Here is an 18,630-nt window from a genome sequence, read left to right on the forward strand (position 1 = left end):
GATTTTTGGGTATGAAGAAGGTAATTGCATAATATATAGGTAGATACCTAACTTGCCAACAAGTCAAGGCAGAACATCGTAACCTAGCAGGCTTACTCCAACTATTACCCATAACGGAATGGAAATAGGAGCCAGTGACGGGTCAGAAACCATATGGGTAATTGTCGATTGATTGGCGAAATCGACACACTTCATTCCTATTCGAGTCTCATTTGACGTCGATAGACTAAGTTAGATATACATAACTAAGATAGTTCGACTGCATGGAGTATCAGTTTCTATCGTTTCATACAAGGATCCTAGATTTATTTCCCGATTCTGGGAGAGTCTACACAAAGCCATGGGTACTCAGATGAACTTCAGTACAACTTTTCATCCGCAATCAAACGGATAGTCTGAGCGTGTTATTCAGATTCTAGAAGACATGTTGCGGGCATGTGTTTTGGATTTTGGGGGAGGCTGGAAGTGTCACTTACCATTGGTGGAGCTCTCCTATAATAACAGCTTCCAAGCTAGTATCTACATGGCACCATTCAAGGCTTTATACGGTAGTCTGTGTCGATCACCGGTATGTTGGGCAGAAACAGGAAATGTCATAGTATTAGGGCCTGAGATTGTTGAGGAAACTATTGAGATAGTACGTATTATACGGGATAGACTAAAAACTGCTAAAAGTAGACAAAAAATTTATGTAGACAAGCGGCGCAGACCTTTGGAATTTCAAGTTGGGGATCAAGTGTTCTTGAAGGTATTACCCCGAATAGAGATCTCCAGATTTGGCATGAAGAAAAAATTAAAGCCACGATTTGTACTTCCATTCGAGATAGTTGAGCGAATAGGTCCAGTGATTTATCGATTGATCCTATCCCCACAACTTGAGCAAGTTTACAATGTATTCCACGTGTCTATGCTGAAGAAGTACATGCCAGACCCTTCACATGTGGTCGACTTGTAGAATTTAAAGGTAGATGAAGACGTATCCTATGAGGAAGGTGTAGTACAAAATACAGGACATGAGAGTAAAGCAACTCAGATCAAAATCTATCCCTCTAGTCAAGGTATTGTGGAGGCACCACAACGTAGAGGAATCCATGTGGGAAAAAGAGGTCGAGATGCAAGCTAAGTATCCAGAACTATTCCGAGAAGAAGGTATCATTTCAATTTCGAGGACGAAATTTTTATTAGGGGAGAGAATGTAACACCCCGAGTTTTTAATTTGTATTTCAAAGAAATCTAATTGTGAATTTTGATAAAATTCTAAAAGAAAGACTTAGGGTAGAATACTAGAATTTTAGTTCATTCATTTTTAAAGAATTTTGACTTTTCCATTAGGCTCAAAATAATCGAAATATATACTTTAGCCTGTAAGCACGTTCAAATTCGAGTTCAGATGAGAAAGTTATAAAATCCTCGAATTTCGGGTTGAGTGGGATCCAAAATAATAAATTTTTGATAAAGGAAGAATTAGAAAATTTTGATAGTACCATGAGGTTCACAATGAAAAGTTATTCGAAATGGAATACTCATATGTCATTTTTCGAGTTCGAATGGTCAAGATTTCGTCGAAAATAAAAACGAAGGAAAAATACAAAAGTGCCCTCCAACTTTTATTATAAAAAGAACCAACTCATTCTTTTATTCACTTTCTACTCTCCAACTCCCAAAGAATTAGTCCATTATCCAAACCTAGGGTTTCAACCCTTTCTATCAAGATCTATTGCAAGCGAATCTAAGTTGATTATCGGCGAAGGAGAGAAAGTCATCGGCATCGACGAACTCCACATCTTCAACCCGTTTAACCTTCATCTTCCTTTCTTTTTTTTGTTTTATCACCCGAAATCAGCATGTGGATTTGAAATTACCCACTCAAATTCTCATCCATCTAAAGGAAAGGTTGTTCATCATCACAAGAAGAAGAAGAAGATTTCCACCGAAGGTTTCGAAATCAACTCGACCGATGACACCCAAATTTCACTAAATTTTGAGTTCATTGCGGTCTCACTTGAACCTTCGTGCTAGCTTCACATATTCAACAACTACAAACCAAGTAGGGGACTCTCAACTCTTATTAGTAGCCGTAGATTTTGAGAAAATTACATTTAGGGATGTTTCAAAATTTATTTTGTGTTTTAAAAATTGTAGAATATTATTATAATTGTTTCAAATTCATGTTAGAACTAAGCTATTTGATGTATTTTATCATGATTTAAATATTGGATCCATGGGTGGGTCATTAGAAAAAAAATGAGTGAAAAACTCGAAGAAATGAATAAAAAAAATGAAAAATTCATGAGTTTTCAGCATTCTGACGGTTCCACCGTGAGCCGCCATGCCCTAGTCACGGTGCCACCGTGAGCCACTGTCAACACCAAAACGTGCCCAAAAATTTTTTTATGATATTTTTTTTGGATTTCTCATACTTTTAACATGTCAAAATCACTACTTATATGCCCCATAACTCTTTCAAATGAGTTAGAAAAAAATTAAACAAAATTTCGTCCAAACGGGAATGTTTCAAAAAATTATGTGGCATCTTTTACATTACCTTGAATTAAGTTACAAAAATTACATGGCCTTCTCATGTTTTCAAGAGCGTTCATTTACAAAAATTGATTTTTAATTTCAATAACTTTAAAAAATCGAGTTTCCGACACTTATTCAAAATTTCACCAGCTTTTGCCGTTTTGACAATTCGACATCGCAGACTTATTGGGACCCCGATTTATCAAAAAATTAATAGTTTTTGATTGAATGATCAAAGTAAATTTAAAGGCTTGAAAAAGAAAGGTTTGATTTGATAAGATGAAGAGTGAAAATGTCAAAAGAATGGGAAATGGATGAATCGGTAAAATGTCATAATCACACCCGAGGGGTGATGTCTGCATTTTACGTTGTATGTTGTGTGTAGGTTGGTGAAAGGATATCCAGGGATAATAAATGGTTGCATGTTTACTTAAATTCTATTAGCGTAGAGTCATTGAGTATTATTATTTATTTTAGGTTAGGGGGCCACTGTTGCATGGTAGGAACTGGATATCCATTCTCAGCCTTATTCTGTTAATTTCTCTTTTGTTTTTAAAGAAAAACAATATATATATATATATATATATATATATATATAGATATAGATATAGCTATTTTGTGAGCTGTTAAAGAACTTGTGAATGCCTGAAGGGATAGTGCGTCGTATCATCCGGAGTGATGTACTATCCTAGGATGTACAGTAGGGTCCACCAAGCTCATACGTGGTATGGGACGTGTATGAGAGTGAAGTCACAACTAGAATCTGGGTCCATTCATCTCTATCTTTACCAGTGAACGTGTATTGTAAAGGTGGTCATATATGAAAGGAGTTGTTTACTTTGGGAATCACATGCACGCCTGATAGGCATAAATGAAGATGATTGGTTAGTAATCACTAAGAATCTAGTAGTAGTCGAGCGTTCTAACACATCGAAAAGAGACCCATTACTTACGGTCAGGTCAAACGGTCCGCTTGAGCCAAATAAATAGTCACTAATATGGTAAGAGCAGCAATCGACCACAAAATCAGGAACTAAAAGTCAGATTTATGTTTTAACATCATATCCCGACTGAGAGCGATCCAGTCGTGAATCCCAACTCTCTAATTCCACTACTCCACCATCATGTAATATGTATCTGTTGTCATATTTTGAATTATAAATTGAAAAACATGCTTTTCATTTCAATGTTGTCAAATTATTTGTATAAAAATGAAAATGTATAGTGAGTACTGATGATTGATGCCACGTGAATCTTTAAAACTGTTTAGTTGCTCATCCCTAGATATATGTACCAGTTAATCGTATTTTACTTGATAATACCTTGTATGTATTAAAATGTTTCAATATGTTTATTCGTAGATGTTAGGTGAGGTTATTAGTAGGACTGTTTGTGGACCTACTGGGTAACCATTGTTACTCACCCTTTACTTCATATTTTTTTTAGTTTCAGAGCTTGTAGCCGAAGAGGTAGTCGTAGAGCCGTCTAGCAAGGACTATCTGGTAAGTCATACCAACGAGTAGAGTCCATTATCCGGTGAGCATCATGACTACTTCTACTAGGAGTTTGTTTGTCTTAAGAGAGGTATATGTTTTTTTTTGGGCTGAGTGCTAGGTCTATTTTAAAATGAGGAATTTTTTGTAATCCTGTACATTTTCACCTTTTTGCGCAACTCTGATCAAAATCTACGATATTCACAGTTTACCGTCTTTCGCATCTTGTATATTTTGGTACCTTGTTATATACAGGATTTATTAGTTATTGGCTTATTAGTTTTTCTTTGCTTTTGAGTTCTGTGAAACGCTAACATAAGAAGAGGAAGCTATCCAAACTTTGAGGTTTGACCTCAGGATTTGTGTTCGCATTTGGCGGGATGCCACAGTACCCTAATGATAAATAAAAATAAAAACTCATTCAAAACCAATTGTTACAGAGATAAGGGAAAAAATAAAAATTAACTGTTTCAACTCTCGACAAATTTGGGTTTTGAACAATTTCTTCGTCCTTTTCTTCTTCTTCTTCCTCTTCAACCATGAGAAATTATTAGAGAATGGAATCATTAGAGAACGGGACGGATATATATAGTGGGAGTGGAAGAAAGGGAGGAAGGGAGGAGAAGAGGAAACAAAAAACTTTCCACCAAATTGGAGACTGCGAAGGCACCATATTGGAAACACTTCGATTCTTCATCTTTGTAATGGTGGAGCCTTGATTTGGGATTTCTAATGGCGGTTCAAAAAAATGGCCATTGGAAATGCCTCCCAACGATCTACTGTCTCGCCTATCTAAACAATTTTTGAAAAATGCCACAGATTTTTGTCGTTAAACTACCCCTTTTAAGCCTCGTTTCTTCTTACTTCAAAGGCGTTTCCAATAGAAACACCTCCAATCAATCTATGTTGGTTCTTCCACAGTGTTTCCAATGAAACTACCTTCAAAAGCCCATTTCAATCTGTTTATCTCAACGTTTCAGTGAAACCGCCCAAATATGAGTCTCTAAAAGCCCTAATTTTTATAGTGTCCCCACCAGTTTGACTCCTTGTCACGGGTCCAGTTGCACCTCTATTTCCTTGCATCTTTCTTAACCTGTAAGTTCAGTAATTTTTTTATTGATCAGAAGCAAGACACTGTAGATGTGAAATGTTAGCTATGAACCTCAATGCTACTTTGTTTGGAGTCGCCACCATTCTATTTTGAAAATGGGTGTGAATGGGCACCCGAATTGATATTTTTGAAAACCATTTTTTCTATGGCATTGTAGTGACTCTCATTTGTTGGAAAGGGCAAGGTCTACCTAAGATCTAGGTAAGGAGGTCCGGTTAGAGGATGGGGAAAGTGTTAGGCACCCCATCCTCTCTACCAAAGGTGGTTACCTTGCTTGGCCATTATTCTTGTAAAAATTAAGAAAATAAACATTAAAATGCATGAGAATAGTTGATGAGGGTGGTGTGTGCATTAGGGTGAAATTTCCCATTTTCAAAGGGTTTTTTATTTCAAAGTGACATTAAGGGCATTCTATAAAAGAGAATGACCCATGTAGTCACATTAAATTTATGAATGTGAATGTAGGTTTCAGCTCTTAGAGAGACTCCATGATGGAGTTCCCTAGAAGCCATAACCTTGATGCATGTATTCATGACTAGAAACTTAGTGTTTCACCCCATCAAGAGGGTGACACATTTCTTCATCATTGTCATGCATAGGTGAGTGTGTGCATTGTGTACAAGATGATGCATGATATTGGGATGAAAAGGGCTTCAACCCCCATCCTTTCGATCGAACCTTAGTCCAATCTACCGGGGATGGGAGAGGGTATTCATTACATCCTAAAGGATTTCTAAAAGAAATTAAAAGTAGAGGGTTAGAAGAAGAAGATGCAAGCTTTTAAAATAAATGAACTACTTCTGAACCCCACCTTGTCCCTTGATGTTCACATTTTAAAATTAATTTTATTAATGTTTCACTTTATATTTATTTAATGATTTATTTATTAATTTCGAAATCTTTAATTATTAAAATTGTGAAATTACCATTTTACCCTCGAAGAGGATTTTTTACCTTTTAAGTCGTTTTTCCATGTTCCAGGATGTTTTGGAATTAGTTTTTCGTAAGGAATTCAATGGGAATGTTGGTTTTTATCATTTATGAAGTTTTTTTGTATGAAATGGTCGTAAACTTTATGACGGGTATTTTCGTAATTTTGTCGAATTCTGTTAAAATTGGTGAAATGATTTATTTGGTTCCGATTTGTTGTTTTATGTGTTTAAATGGGTTTTCCTAAGCGTAATGTAGGCTCTAGGGTTGTTTTGATGTTAGGGGTATTTTGATAATTTGGTCATTTTTAGTGATTTTTATCGTGAAGCTTCTTTTTGGTTTGCAAGATGATGATTTCTATGTTTCTGAGGTCGTATTTTCCTAGTGTAGTGTGATTTCTAAGCTTTGTCAATTCGAGATACCTCATCCGGATTTCTGAAACATATCTGGTAACAAAATAAAGCATTGGAATAGACATCCATCATTGGGAACCTTTGCGATCGGGTTGACGACTTGATTAATCAGGCGGATGCAAAAATGGGGTGTCTACAGTCGTGGACCCATTTTTGATGTGGGAATGGGTCGTTGACCCATTTTGGAAATGGATATGGGTCGTGGACCCATTTTAAGGTAGGTATGGGTCGTGGACCCCATTGGATTTGGACATGGGTCGTGGACCCAATTGGAAGTTGATATGGGTTGTAGGCCCAATTGGATATGGATATGGGTCGTGGACCCATTTGGATATGGATGTGGGTCATGGAGGGTGGCCGTAGAGTATGAATATTAGAGGGCTTTCCAATCCTGGTCCGTGTTTACAGCACGGATTGAAGCAAAACACTTAGGTCCGCTCATGAAAAATGGATTTACAGTAAAATTCTGAGTCCGTTCATACAAAAAGGACTGAGATAGAATCATCCAGTCCGTTCTGTATTAACGGACTTTACTTCACTTCTTCAGTCCGTTCTGTGTGGTCGGACCAGTAGCTAATTTTCCACTCCAACTTACTTTGTTGCCCAATGTTTAGTGTTTTGCTCATTGCTATAGGCCCAGAGTCTGCTATTTTCAGATTTTTTTTTGACACGCACATAAATGGTGATAACCATGAGTTCCTAAAAGAATTTCTTCCCTTTTACCAAAGGGAAGAACCATAGGGACTCCTAGAACTCATATACCCTTATTATTTTGGACATTACAACCTTGCCTTCAAGGGCTAAAAGAGAAAACTTACAACATTCCCAAGGGTTGATACATCTTGACATTTGTGTCTTACACCTCTAATCGTATTGATGCATGCGGCCATAGGTGGTTTGAGGTTACTCAATCTTCAAACCTCCATGCACATTGAAATGTACACTTCTTAGGTTGGTGATTGAGGTGGATGTTCTCCTCCCCGCCTCCTCAAATGAATAATCTAGGGGGCTTGAGAGTACCGGCATCCAGGGTTAGATTTTTAAAATAGGAGAAGGTGGTTTGTGCAATGAGATATGAATTGAATGTGCACAAGTGCATTACAAATGTGTATCAACCCTTACAACCTTGAACAAGTACAAAAAAAAAAAAAAATTTACATGCATTCCCACAAAGAAGAGAACATCATAAGCACAACAAAGTGAATCAACCAACAAATATGTTAGTAACAAAAATGAAACTAAAAAATAAAGTTGAATATTTTTTTTTTTTTTTTTTTTGAAAGAAAATATGAAAGAAAAGAAAATGGCCAAGTCAAATTGGTTTGGACCCACTTGATCCCCAGCGAAGTCGCCAAGTTGTAGACATGAAATGTTCACCATGAACCTCAATGCTACTTTGTTTGGAGTCGCCACCATTCTTTTTTGAAAATCGGTGTGAATGGGCACCCGAATTGATATTTTTGAAAACCATTTTTTCTATTGCATTGTAGTGACTTTCATTTGTTGGAAAGGGCAAGGTCTACCTAAGATCTAGGTAAGGAGGTCCGGTTAGAGGATGGGGAAGGTGTTAGGCACCCCATCCTCTCCACCAAAGGTGGTTACCTTGCTTGGCCATTATTCTTGTAAAAATTAAGAAAATAAACATTAAAATGCATGAGAATGCATGATGAGAGTGGTGTGTGCATTAGGGTGAAATGTCCCATTTTCAAAGTGACATTAAGGGCATTCTATAAAAGAGAATGACCCATGTAGTCACATTAAATTTATGAATGTGAATGTAGGTTTCAGCTCTTAGAGAGACTCCATGATGGAGTTCCTTAGAAGCCATAACCTTGATGCATGTATGCATGACTAGAAACTTAGTGTTTCACCCCATCAAGAGGGTAACACATTTCTTCATCATTGTCATGCATAGGTGAGTGTGTGCATTGTGTACAAGATGATGCATGATATTGGGATGAAAAGGGCTTCAACCCCTATCCTTTCGATCGAACCTTAGTCCAATCTACCGGGGATGGGAGAGGGTATTCATTACATCCTAAAGGATTTCTAAAAGAAATTAAAAGTAGAGGGTTAGAAGAAGAAGATGCAAGCTTTTAAAATAAATGAACTACTTCTTAACCCCACCTTGTCCCTTGGTGAACTTGAACCTTGAAGAGTAGACTTGAGAGTTGAATGAGATGGTTGAGGGATGACTTGAAGTTTAGAAGACGAGAGAATGAGTAGGAATTTTGGAAGAGTTTTAGGTTGAGAGATGGGGGCTTGAGAACATGAATTGCTCATAGAAAATGAGGGTATTTATAGAGTTTTTGGATAACTTTTGGGGATAAAGTAGTCCAACCCTAAAAATAAAGAAAATGGACATGAGATTTAGGTTGTTTCTTTTTGGATTTTCCATTTGTATAAGGGTAAAGATGACATTTGTGAAGAAACCCTAAAAGCATTCTTTGATCCTTGATTTTTTGGTAAATAGAGGTGAGAGAACAAAAGTACTTTTGGGATGATGAATGAGGGAGTGCCATGTGTAAAGGTGGAGTGGTAGGTAAAAAGTAGATCTTGATTTATTTGTAAATAACTCATAAAGCAAGGGTGAAAGTGTAATTTTGAAATGGACCAATGGGAAAACAAAAGCACATTTGGGAGGGTGAATAGGAGGATGACATGTGTAAAGGTGAAGTGGTAGGTGAAAAATAGACTTTGGTTCATTTGTAAATAACTCATAAAGCAAGGGTAGATGTATGTTTTTGAAATGGACCAATGGGAGAACTCCATGTATGTACTTGAAGATTCCCACCTTTTGAGGGCATAATGGGAAGTTCCCTCACCTTTATAGATTATTACCAAAGACCAAACAATCTTTTTGATTTGACTAAACCATTTGAGAAGGGCATTCTTGAGTTTATATAAAAAGGAAGTTGACCCTCCAATTAGGTGATGCATTAGGCATTGGGGGCTTATGAGGTATCAACATGTGTCATCTTATGAAGGGGTGAGAGAGTGGACTTGGAGTGGGCTTGGTGTTGGGCTTGGGTTTGGGTTAGGATATGGACTTGGTAATGGATTTGGGTCATTGGGTTTAGAATGGCATTGGGTTTTGGGCTTAGGTTGGCTAGGTAATGGATTTGGGTCATTGGGTTTAGGACTTTTGAATTTAGGATAAAATATGGACTTTGTTTTGGGCTTAGATTTGGTTAGGGAGTGGACCATGATGAGGGTATGGGTGATGGATCGGTTAATGGAGAATGAATACGAATTTAGAGTGGGTTAGGGACAAGGTTGAGCATGCAACCTATATGACATGATGCATGTATGCATGAAAATGATGTAAAATAGGAATGTGGGTCCGTCGAAAATCTTGAGTTCTAAATCGGAATCAATTCGAGGAAATTTGGATCTTCCTAACGGGTTCGTGCAAATTGGGGTGTCTACAGCTGCCCTTCTTTGTAGGAGTTGTTTGCAAGAAACTACAAAGAATAATTTAGACCCTTGATTTGCACGAATCCGAAATAATTTATTGCATGATGATTAAAAACGTTGGATGGGTTGAGGAATTTTTTTTTTTTTGTAGAATGTGGTTACCCAAGCACGGGGTCTGACAGGGTTAACCTTTTTGAAACCCTTGATTTTGTGGCACAGAGCTTGTTTGAAATCTTGGATATAATTTTTGAAGATATTTGAAAGTGATTGACGTTTTAAATCATACAATGCAATTTTGAGATATTTTTTCTTTTCCTTTGTTGATTCTGAGCTTTGAAACTTCTCCTCTTTGGATTAAATTTTTTTTATTTTTATTTTTATTTTTATTTATTTATTATTTATTTATTATTATTTTTATTTATTTATTATTATTGTTTTTTTTTTTTTTTTTTTTTTTGGGCCCGTTTTGTATCCACGGACTGAATTTACCACTGAAGGTCCGCTTATATAAGCCGGACTACATGATGCCCTATTGGTCCGCTCTTAGAAGCCGGACCGATCAACTTTAAGTTAGTCCGTTCATAATGATTGGACCAGAACCTTTATTTACCCAAATTCGAACGGTCTTCTTCGTGCGTTGTCGCTTTCGCTTCATTCTCTCTTCTCTTTTGCCCTCTCACTTTCTTGCCCTCATCATCTTCTTGATTTCTCATCTTTCTTCTCAGTACCTCCTCATTCGTCTTGCTATATCTCTCTCTCTCTCTCTCTTCCTTCCGGCCGTTGTGTACCATCGTGGGCACTGTGGATCTTGGGTGGCGAACTTGACTGAGGCGAGTATTTGGCGTTGTATTGAGTTGTGTGTTTAGGCTTGTGAGGTCAGTCTTTCTTTTCTCCCCCTTTTTTCCTTTGCCTTTCATTGATTGAAAACCATGCTACTGTTATTTTGTCGCTCGCGTGGTTGGCTTGGGTTGGGATTTTATCATGGGATTCGGATCTTCACCTTTGCTGATTTTGATTGGTTTATTTTTTATGAAGATTGTTGGTTTGTTGTAGGATTCGTTTTGAATTTGATTGATTAAGGTTTTGCAGGGTTTAGATTGTTTGATTTGTTGGGATGTTGATTGGTCTAGATTTCGCTAGATTAACGTTGGATTTTTTTTTATTATTAAGGTTTTGCCCTTTATTTGATTGAGACCAGTTGGGACTGGTTATGATTTTTGGATGATTGTTGGTTAAGGTTTTTAATTGTTTGTTTGATTAACACTGTTTAGATTGGTTAAGATTTTTAGTGATTGTTGATTGTATGTAATATTGGTCAGGATTTCTGATTAGTTGGGTTGATTAAGATTTTTCATGATTGTTGGTTGAGGTTTTTAATTGTTTGTTTGATTAACACTGTTTAGATTGGTTAAGATTTTTAGTGATTGTTGATTACGCTTTTTAATCTCTTGTCAATTTTTTAGTTGCCCGTTTGATTAAGATCTTTTCAATTGCATGTTGATCAATAATGGTTAAGATTCCTAATTGGTTGTTTGATTATTTAGATTTTTAGTTGATTGTTGATTAGTTTGGTTAAAGCTTTTAGTTAACTGTTGATTATATTGGTGGAAGTTTTTAGTTGATTTGTTGATTACAACTTTGTTTTAGTTGTTGGTTGATTAAGATTAATTAAGACTTTTTAATTGTTCGTGGATTAGTCACATTTGGTTAAGGTTTTTATGTGATTATAGGTTAAAGAAAAAATTTAGCTGATGATTGTTGATTTAAAACTTTTAGTTGATTGTTGATCACATTGTTTCAAGCTTTTAGTGGATTGTTGATTACAACTTTGTTTTAATTGTTGGTTGATTGTTGATTGTTGATTGTTGATTAAGATTTTAATTGTTCGTCAGTTAATTTGGTTAAGGTTTTTATTCGATTGTTGACTGGTTAGATTGGTGAAGATTTTTGTTTGATTGTAGATTTTTAACTGATTATTAGTTGGCTAGATTGGTAATGACCATTGATCGGTTGGATTAATTATGATTTTAGTTGATAATTGATCAGTTAGATTGGTTAAGATTTTTAGTTGATCGACGAGTTTAGGTTGATTTGTAGTCTTGTTGAAGCGTCTAAGGCGTAGCGAATCCTAGCGTTTGTTTTGTCGAGCGTTGAGTGTTTTCGTTTGCGTAGATGGGTCGTGCTGGAGATCTACTGTTGCCTTTGAGGGGGAGGCGGACGCTCGACCTGCTGTCCGCACTCGATTCGATACTGGAGCCGCTTCAGTGTTACATGCGGAGGGGTCTTCTTCGTCAGTTCCCATTACCCCTGATGATTCTTCTGATAGGGCGTCCTCTTCTAGTGGATCTTCTTCTAAGAGCGAGAGGGAGGTCAGGGCTTCACGTCGTCGTGCTGTTTCGAGGCGCTCGACTAGAGGTAGATCTGTCGTGGCTGGGAGAGTACCTGGTGGATGAGGCGACCGAGGTCATGGTACCACTAGAGATAGTAGTGCGAGTAGAGAGGGAGATCCGAGTACCGAGAGAGCTACTACAGCGGCCAGAGTGGAGATTCCAACCCATGTCAGGGAGCGAGTTGCCGATACATCATTGTTGACTGGGCTGAGTGGACATGTATCCATGCTTGTGAGGATGGACCAGCCGACTCCTTTCCCGGGAGATCATTTTCGTGGCAGTTGGAAGAGGTTCTTGGATGTGTATCGGCTCTTTTCTGAGGACCTATGGGGGCAGTTTACTTGTGCTGGCTTTGGAGCCTTTTTGAGGATTCCTTACTTTAGAGCCGATCGACCGATCTTTATAGCCATGATGGAGCGTTGGTTCCCTGCTACCCATTCGTTTCATATGCCAGAGACCGAGATTGGCATTCGCCATTCAGACTTCGTGGCGATCACTGGGCTTGTGATGGAGGGAGAGGCACTTCAGCCACATCTTCTACCTTTAGAGGAGATTGCTGGTTTGCTAGGGACCCCATACATCCCCGTTGGATCGGTAGGCAAGTTGGGTCGTATTAGCATGAGCTACTTATGGGGTTTATTGGGACAGCGCGGACGCACAGCCCGGAGAGGGGATGATGATTTTGCTGCCATTTTTCGCATAGCTTTCCTCTACATGCTAGGGAGCTGTTTCTTTTTGGAGGATGACTCTACTGTCTTCACCACTTTTCTACCGTTTCTTCGAGACATCGAGAGAGTTGATGACTGGGACTGGGGCAGCCTTATCTATGGCACCATTATTGGTGGCCTAGATCGAGTGGTCGAGGGCATTACATCCCCTCGCGGAGGCGGAGTCTCTGCTAGATTCTTTTGGCCCTTTATTGAGGTGACCTTTTCTCCTACCCTTTTTGTTGTTTCATCCGCCTTGGTTTGCCAGCTCTCTGATTCTATCCTTTTCTTTTAGCTCTTTGTACACGTACATTTTCCATACTATCTTCCGACCATGCGTCACCCAGACGAGGGGTTTCCTCTTGGAGCTTTCTGGGCGACTAGGGATTATCGGATAGTCAAGAGCAACTCCCACAGTGCCAGAGCCCACTTTGACCGGTGTCGCCTGCAGGAGGTACCTGATCCTTTCTGTTGTCTTATTCATTTTTCTGCATATACTGTGTTCTGATTATCTTGTTTTGCAGATTTTCTCTGTTACTTTCCGAGACCTGCCTCGTTCTGTCCAGGAGCACCGGGAGGTTCGAGCTGCTTTCCGACGAGACCTATGCCGGACGATCTACCCGTGCTTCATTGGTCGCATCTCCTACGTATACTACCTAGGGGAGCGATTCTTTTTTCAGCATGATCGGTCCTTGCGGATTCCGGTTGCTCCTCCTGCCCCGCCTGCACATGACCGTTGATGATTATTTGGCTCAGATTGGTGGTGTCTCAGCACGTGGCTTGTCAGCCAAGGGCGACTATATCCGGTGGTTCCGGGAGGCTTCGATTGGCTGCTTGATGCTACCCATGCCCGTCCGAGCTGGGGTTACCGAGATCGGGGGTATTCTGATTAGGGAGCATGATGACACGGTAACTTCTGATTCCTTTCTTCACGTTGGCCCATATTCGTTCTATAGATGTTTCCTTACCTTTCAACTTTTGCCAGATTGATGATCTTCGCCGCCTCCGAGAAGGTTATGAGGTGATCGAGGCGCAGGCGGCCCGATGCTCTGAGATGGAGGGTAGGTGGCGAGCTGCCCAGGCAGAGGTGGAGTCTCAGGCGGCATGTATACTGGCTCTTCAGACTGAGATGGCCATGAGAGAGTCTAGGCTGCAAGCCGAGCTGGTATAATACTTGTTATGTTTCCTCAGTTCCCTTGATTATGTATTTCTCAGTCTAACTGTTGTTTCTCTCTTGGTGGTGTTTCAAGACTATTATCGTCGTCACAATGGAGCGAGTACTTCTGCTCGGCCACCTACTCCCCCACAGGTATCTGATTTATTTTTAGTTGTTCATTTGAGTTGTAGAGGGGTTGTATCTGACTATTATCGCCTTCCAGGCCTCTGCCTCTGCTGGCCCTTCTGCCCCTGCCTCTGAGCCTGGTACCTTTGCTCGGACGACCGATGAGGATGCAGCATTGGATCGAGAATATTTTGCTGCTGATTCTAAGGGACGAGTTAGGCTACGGGGTCTACCCTCCTCCTCTGGCACGGGTTCGTTCTTCTCCGACGTGGGTGATGCTGATCTTTCAGGCATTGATTCCTTCCCCCCAGACGCTCCTGCCCCTGGTTCAGATAGCCATAGATCTCATTAGGATATACTGTGATACTTGTATACATTTTATGATCACTTGACTTTTATTGATGATGTATGGAAACATTTGTACCCTTTTTGTACAAGTTATCCTTCTTTTAGTGCATACTTCTCTTCTGCCATCCAAATTCTCCTGTTTTTTTATTTATTTATTTTTTTTTATTTTTTTATGGCTGATAATGAGATTAATAGTATGGGTCCGTGAAGTAAGCGGAGTGGTTTCAACTCTCTGAGTCCGTTTTCTAAAGCTGGACTTAATGTAGTTTGTCTGGTCCGTTCTCAAAAACCGGATTAAATAAAACCAGTTCAGTCCGGTCTTTACAACCGGACTAGTTAAAAGCACTAAAGTCCATTCTCTATGATCGGACTGTGTTACATATTCTTAGTCCGTCTTTAAAAATCGGACTTAGTATAATTTGTTCAGTCCGTTGACTATGAACGGACCAGTAGACTCCGCCTTTTTAAAGATACCGTGATTCTGCGATTTTGTCTTATCTTCGACCTAAGTCAGCCATGGAGCCCACAAAGCGCTCCAAAACCCAGGTCAACCCCGATCTCATGATTCCGCACTCTTCCTTCACTCTTGGAAGCAAACAAGGTGCTCCTAACCTTCCTAATCTCAAAAGGTATGCTATTGCTGACTCATTTTTAACTCAATAGTTAGATTCTATGACACATGAAAAAAAGGTTAGGTGGGATTCAAACAACCTAGGTTTCACCCTTTCCTTGAGGATGGTTGAGGTTAGGTGGGACCTAATCGAGGCTCTTATGGGCTTTTGGATTCCCGAGCTTAACCTATTCCGATTTGGGGAGATAGAGATGACTCCAACGGTTGAAGAATTTGAGCGCATCCTTGGACTTCGCTATTCGAAAAGGGTGGTGACTCCACCTTTGAGAGAGAGCTATAGGAAGAAGTGTCGGGTTTCTTAGGGGTTCCTAAACACAAATTGGAAAGCTTGGACGGGGGTTCCCTACTTCTCAAGATTTCTAAACCTTTCTTGCTTCGATGGTTCGAAGATGAATCCTCTTTACCACGCTTCGATGTGTTGACACTCGTAGTAGTAAAGCAACTCTTGTTCCCTCGGAACGACGAGTTTGTGAATCCCGCCCTAATAAGTGTGATTGACCAAGTTCGAAAAGGCTCTAGGCTCGCCCCTATGCTTCTTGGGGAAACCTACTTATCTCTCTCGGCTTGCTCGAGTGGGAAAGAGCGCGTGTATCATGGCTGTGCTCCTTTTTTGCAGGTAGATCTTCGGTTTTTATTTTAGTGATTATTTTAAAAGGTAACACTTATTTGACTTCCCTTTCTTTTGCAGCTTTGGTTCCTTGATCACATGTCCTTTACCATAGCGGTTAGCCATCCATTCAATGTCCATGCCGACTTGGTGATATTGATGAATAAAAGAGAATTTCCCATTTTTATTGGTGGCAAAGTGGGTTGGTTCAACAACTTGACCAACTTATCCGAGGCGGATGTGCGCTGGGTAGGGGCCTTTCAGCCTTCTGCATCTCCTGTGATTTCCTTTCACCAGAGCCACTTCGTCGTGTTGATTGGCTTGCGTGGCGCTACCCATTATATTCCTCTTCGGGTTTTGAGACAATTCGGGGCTGAACAAGGCATAGTGATCCACGGAGATTTCCATGAGCTAGTCGGGCCTTTTATCCCTTCTCCATCCTCCTGGCAATTAAGAGATCGCCTGGAGAGGGCTTGGTAGAGCATGATTATTTTTTACTATCCTATCTTCCCTGGTCATTCTTTTTCGGATTATTCGTTTTGGTTGAAAAGGCAGATTGCTGAACGTGCTGGCATTATACCCCCAGTAGAGGTGAAATCTTCCTCAACTCATTTTTTCGATCATCGCGATAAGTTGGAGGAGTTGCGGGTGTCCAACAAAAGGCTTGAAACGATTTGGCTTCGCTCTGAGAAGGAGTTGCAGGTGCAAGTGACCCGTCTGAAATCTGAGATTGATGATTTACGAAAGAGACTTGCTTCACGGATGCATGCTGACATGATTGTCGAATATTTGGTGAGTCGTCATGCTTCAGATGCAGAAATGATCATTATTGACCAAGCTACTCAAATTAAAGCTTTGGAGGACAGGCTTGATGCCTACTATACTTCTTAGGAAAACGCTTGAGTGGTTCTTTACCTGTTGTTTCTTTTCGTACCCTACTTTTGAGAAGATGATGTAGTACTATTTGAAATGAATGAAATAGGTTTTGTTTTCTATGTAGTGGCCTCAGATATATCTACTGCTTTTGAAAACTCTTGATTTTGAGAAAAGTCCTAGATTCTTCGTCATAGGCCAAAAATAGTAATTTTGATGATGCACTTCTCTTTTTTTTTTTTTAGGTTTTAAAAGATTGCCTTTGTTGAATAATCCGTGACAAACTAGTGTTGGTCGACTCTAAACATCAACGATCATGGTGCCTTTGCCAAATGCCGAGGATACAGGTGTCAGCTAATCCTTAGCATCCGTAGAGTCATCCCTAAGATTAAGGATTTTATCTTTATCGAAATGTTGAGGACTTCCCGATTTTTGCCGTTCACAGTTCATACTCTTGCGGGCTAGGAGTGTTATTTTTTTTTTTTTTTTTCTTTCATTTTTGCCCCTGGCGCCAGTTACGGTTTTCACCAGACCCGATTTCCACATTTTTGCGCATTGACGCCCTTTTCGGGTTTTCATCATGCCGGTGGTTTTGATCTTGCCATAGACTGATTTTTTACTCACAGCGCCCTTGTGGATTTTCACTATGCCCTTTCAGTCTATGCTCGCTTTATAGATTTTTACCTTGAATACCTTTCTCGGTTTCTTTGTGCCCCTCGTGGCTTGGTGTCTCAAGTTGAGCTGCGAGATCAAATAGTCTACTCTTCTAGTGGCGCTCTTTCTTGAGTTACAGATCTGGACTCCCCTCTCGAGTTCCTCCGACGATTTTCATGGTGCGGTGACTCAAGTTGAGCTTCGAGATCAATGACTCTACACTTCAAGTCGCTCTTTTTTTCAAATATTTGACCTGGTCTCCCCTCTCGGATCTTCCAACGACTTTGGCAGCTTGAAATCCGATTTAAGTGGCAAGATAGACCGCACTGACGATGTTTTTCATGATGTGCTTTCACCGTGATTGAATTGCCTTGAACCATTCCCTGATCTGAGAGGACTTTAAATAGGACGAAACGTAGGCTTAGGCTAGGTTGTGCAAGGATGTAAGGAAGGCTGAGTCTGGATTTATTGAGGGGTAAATTGGACACGGGGTTTATCTATTTTTGGTTTCGAAAATATGATCTATGTCTCCTCCCATCGTCACACGAACTTGTTTAGGTAGGAGATTTGGGTCGAGCTTGAGATCAGACATTCGAGATTTTTGACTTTTTGATTTTTTTTGTACTTTTAGCTATTCACAGTTTATCCTCATGCGGGCCAGGAGTATGCTTTGGTATTTTTGCTTTGACTTTTGATGATTTTTGTTTGTTTTTTTTTTTTTTGTTGGTGACTTGCCCCGGTCCTAGGTTAAGAAATGAATGTGATGGCTCAAAAGGGTTAACTAAGGGTAGATAGTTGTTCAGGTAGTGGAAAGATGGCCTCTCTTCATTTCAAAGGATGACTTCAGGCGTAATATTTTTTAACAGTGTCAGCATTGATCGGTTGCGGAAAGACTTCCCCGTCCATCTCTGTGAGAATCAGCGCTCCTCCGGACAGTACCTTTTGGACGACGAATGGCCCATCGTAATTTGGACGAAACTTTCCTCTCGCATCTTCTTGTATTGTTAGAATCTTCTTCAGAACTAAGTCTCCGGGTACAAACTCTCGAGGTCGAACCTTCTTGTTATAAGCACGTGTTATTCTTCGTTGATAAGTTTGCCCATGGCAGATTGCTGAAAGTCATTTTTCCTCTATTAAGTTTAACTAGTCGAACCGGGCTTGGACCCATTCTACCTCATCCAATTCAACTTCTTTTAAGATTCGGAGGGAGGGAATCTCAACCTCAACAGGCAGGACTACTTCCATTCCGTA

At 39.7% G+C, this 18,630-nt stretch overlaps 1 protein-coding gene across 1 annotated transcript; it reads left to right on the forward strand.

Annotated features, from left to right (window-relative positions):
* Nucleotides 1–11,889: 11,889 nt before the first annotated feature.
* On the forward strand, nt 11,890–13,724 carry LOC147410780 (protein MAINTENANCE OF MERISTEMS-like). The gene is made up of 3 exons (XM_086425195.1): nt 11,890–13,201; nt 13,280–13,483; nt 13,551–13,724. Exons 1-3 carry the CDS (start codon nt 12,503–12,505, stop codon nt 13,722–13,724), a joined length of 1,077 nt encoding a protein of 358 aa, XP_086281321.1. The 5' UTR covers nt 11,890–12,502.
* Nucleotides 13,725–18,630: the final 4,906 nt, after the last annotated feature.

Source organism: Akebia trifoliata, chromosome 1 (genome assembly GCF_017979445.1).
Source record: "Akebia trifoliata isolate Shusen 1 chromosome 1, ASM1797944v1, whole genome shotgun sequence".
Taxonomy (NCBI): Eukaryota; Viridiplantae; Streptophyta; class Magnoliopsida; order Ranunculales; family Lardizabalaceae; genus Akebia; species Akebia trifoliata.

Excerpts from the sequence above, each read along its gene's own strand:
- LOC147410780 (XM_086425195.1), top strand. The coding sequence starts at position 12,503 with ATGCTTGTGAGGATGGACCAGCCGACTCCTTTCCCGGGAGATCATTTT. Across the intron at positions 13,202-13,279 it reads TCTTTTGGCCCTTTATTGAG|CTCTTTGTACACGTACATTT; the intron begins GTGACCTTTTCT and ends CTTTTCTTTTAG. Across the intron at positions 13,484-13,550 it reads TTCATTTTTCTGCATATACT|GAGCACCGGGAGGTTCGAGC; the intron begins GTGTTCTGATTA and ends CGTTCTGTCCAG.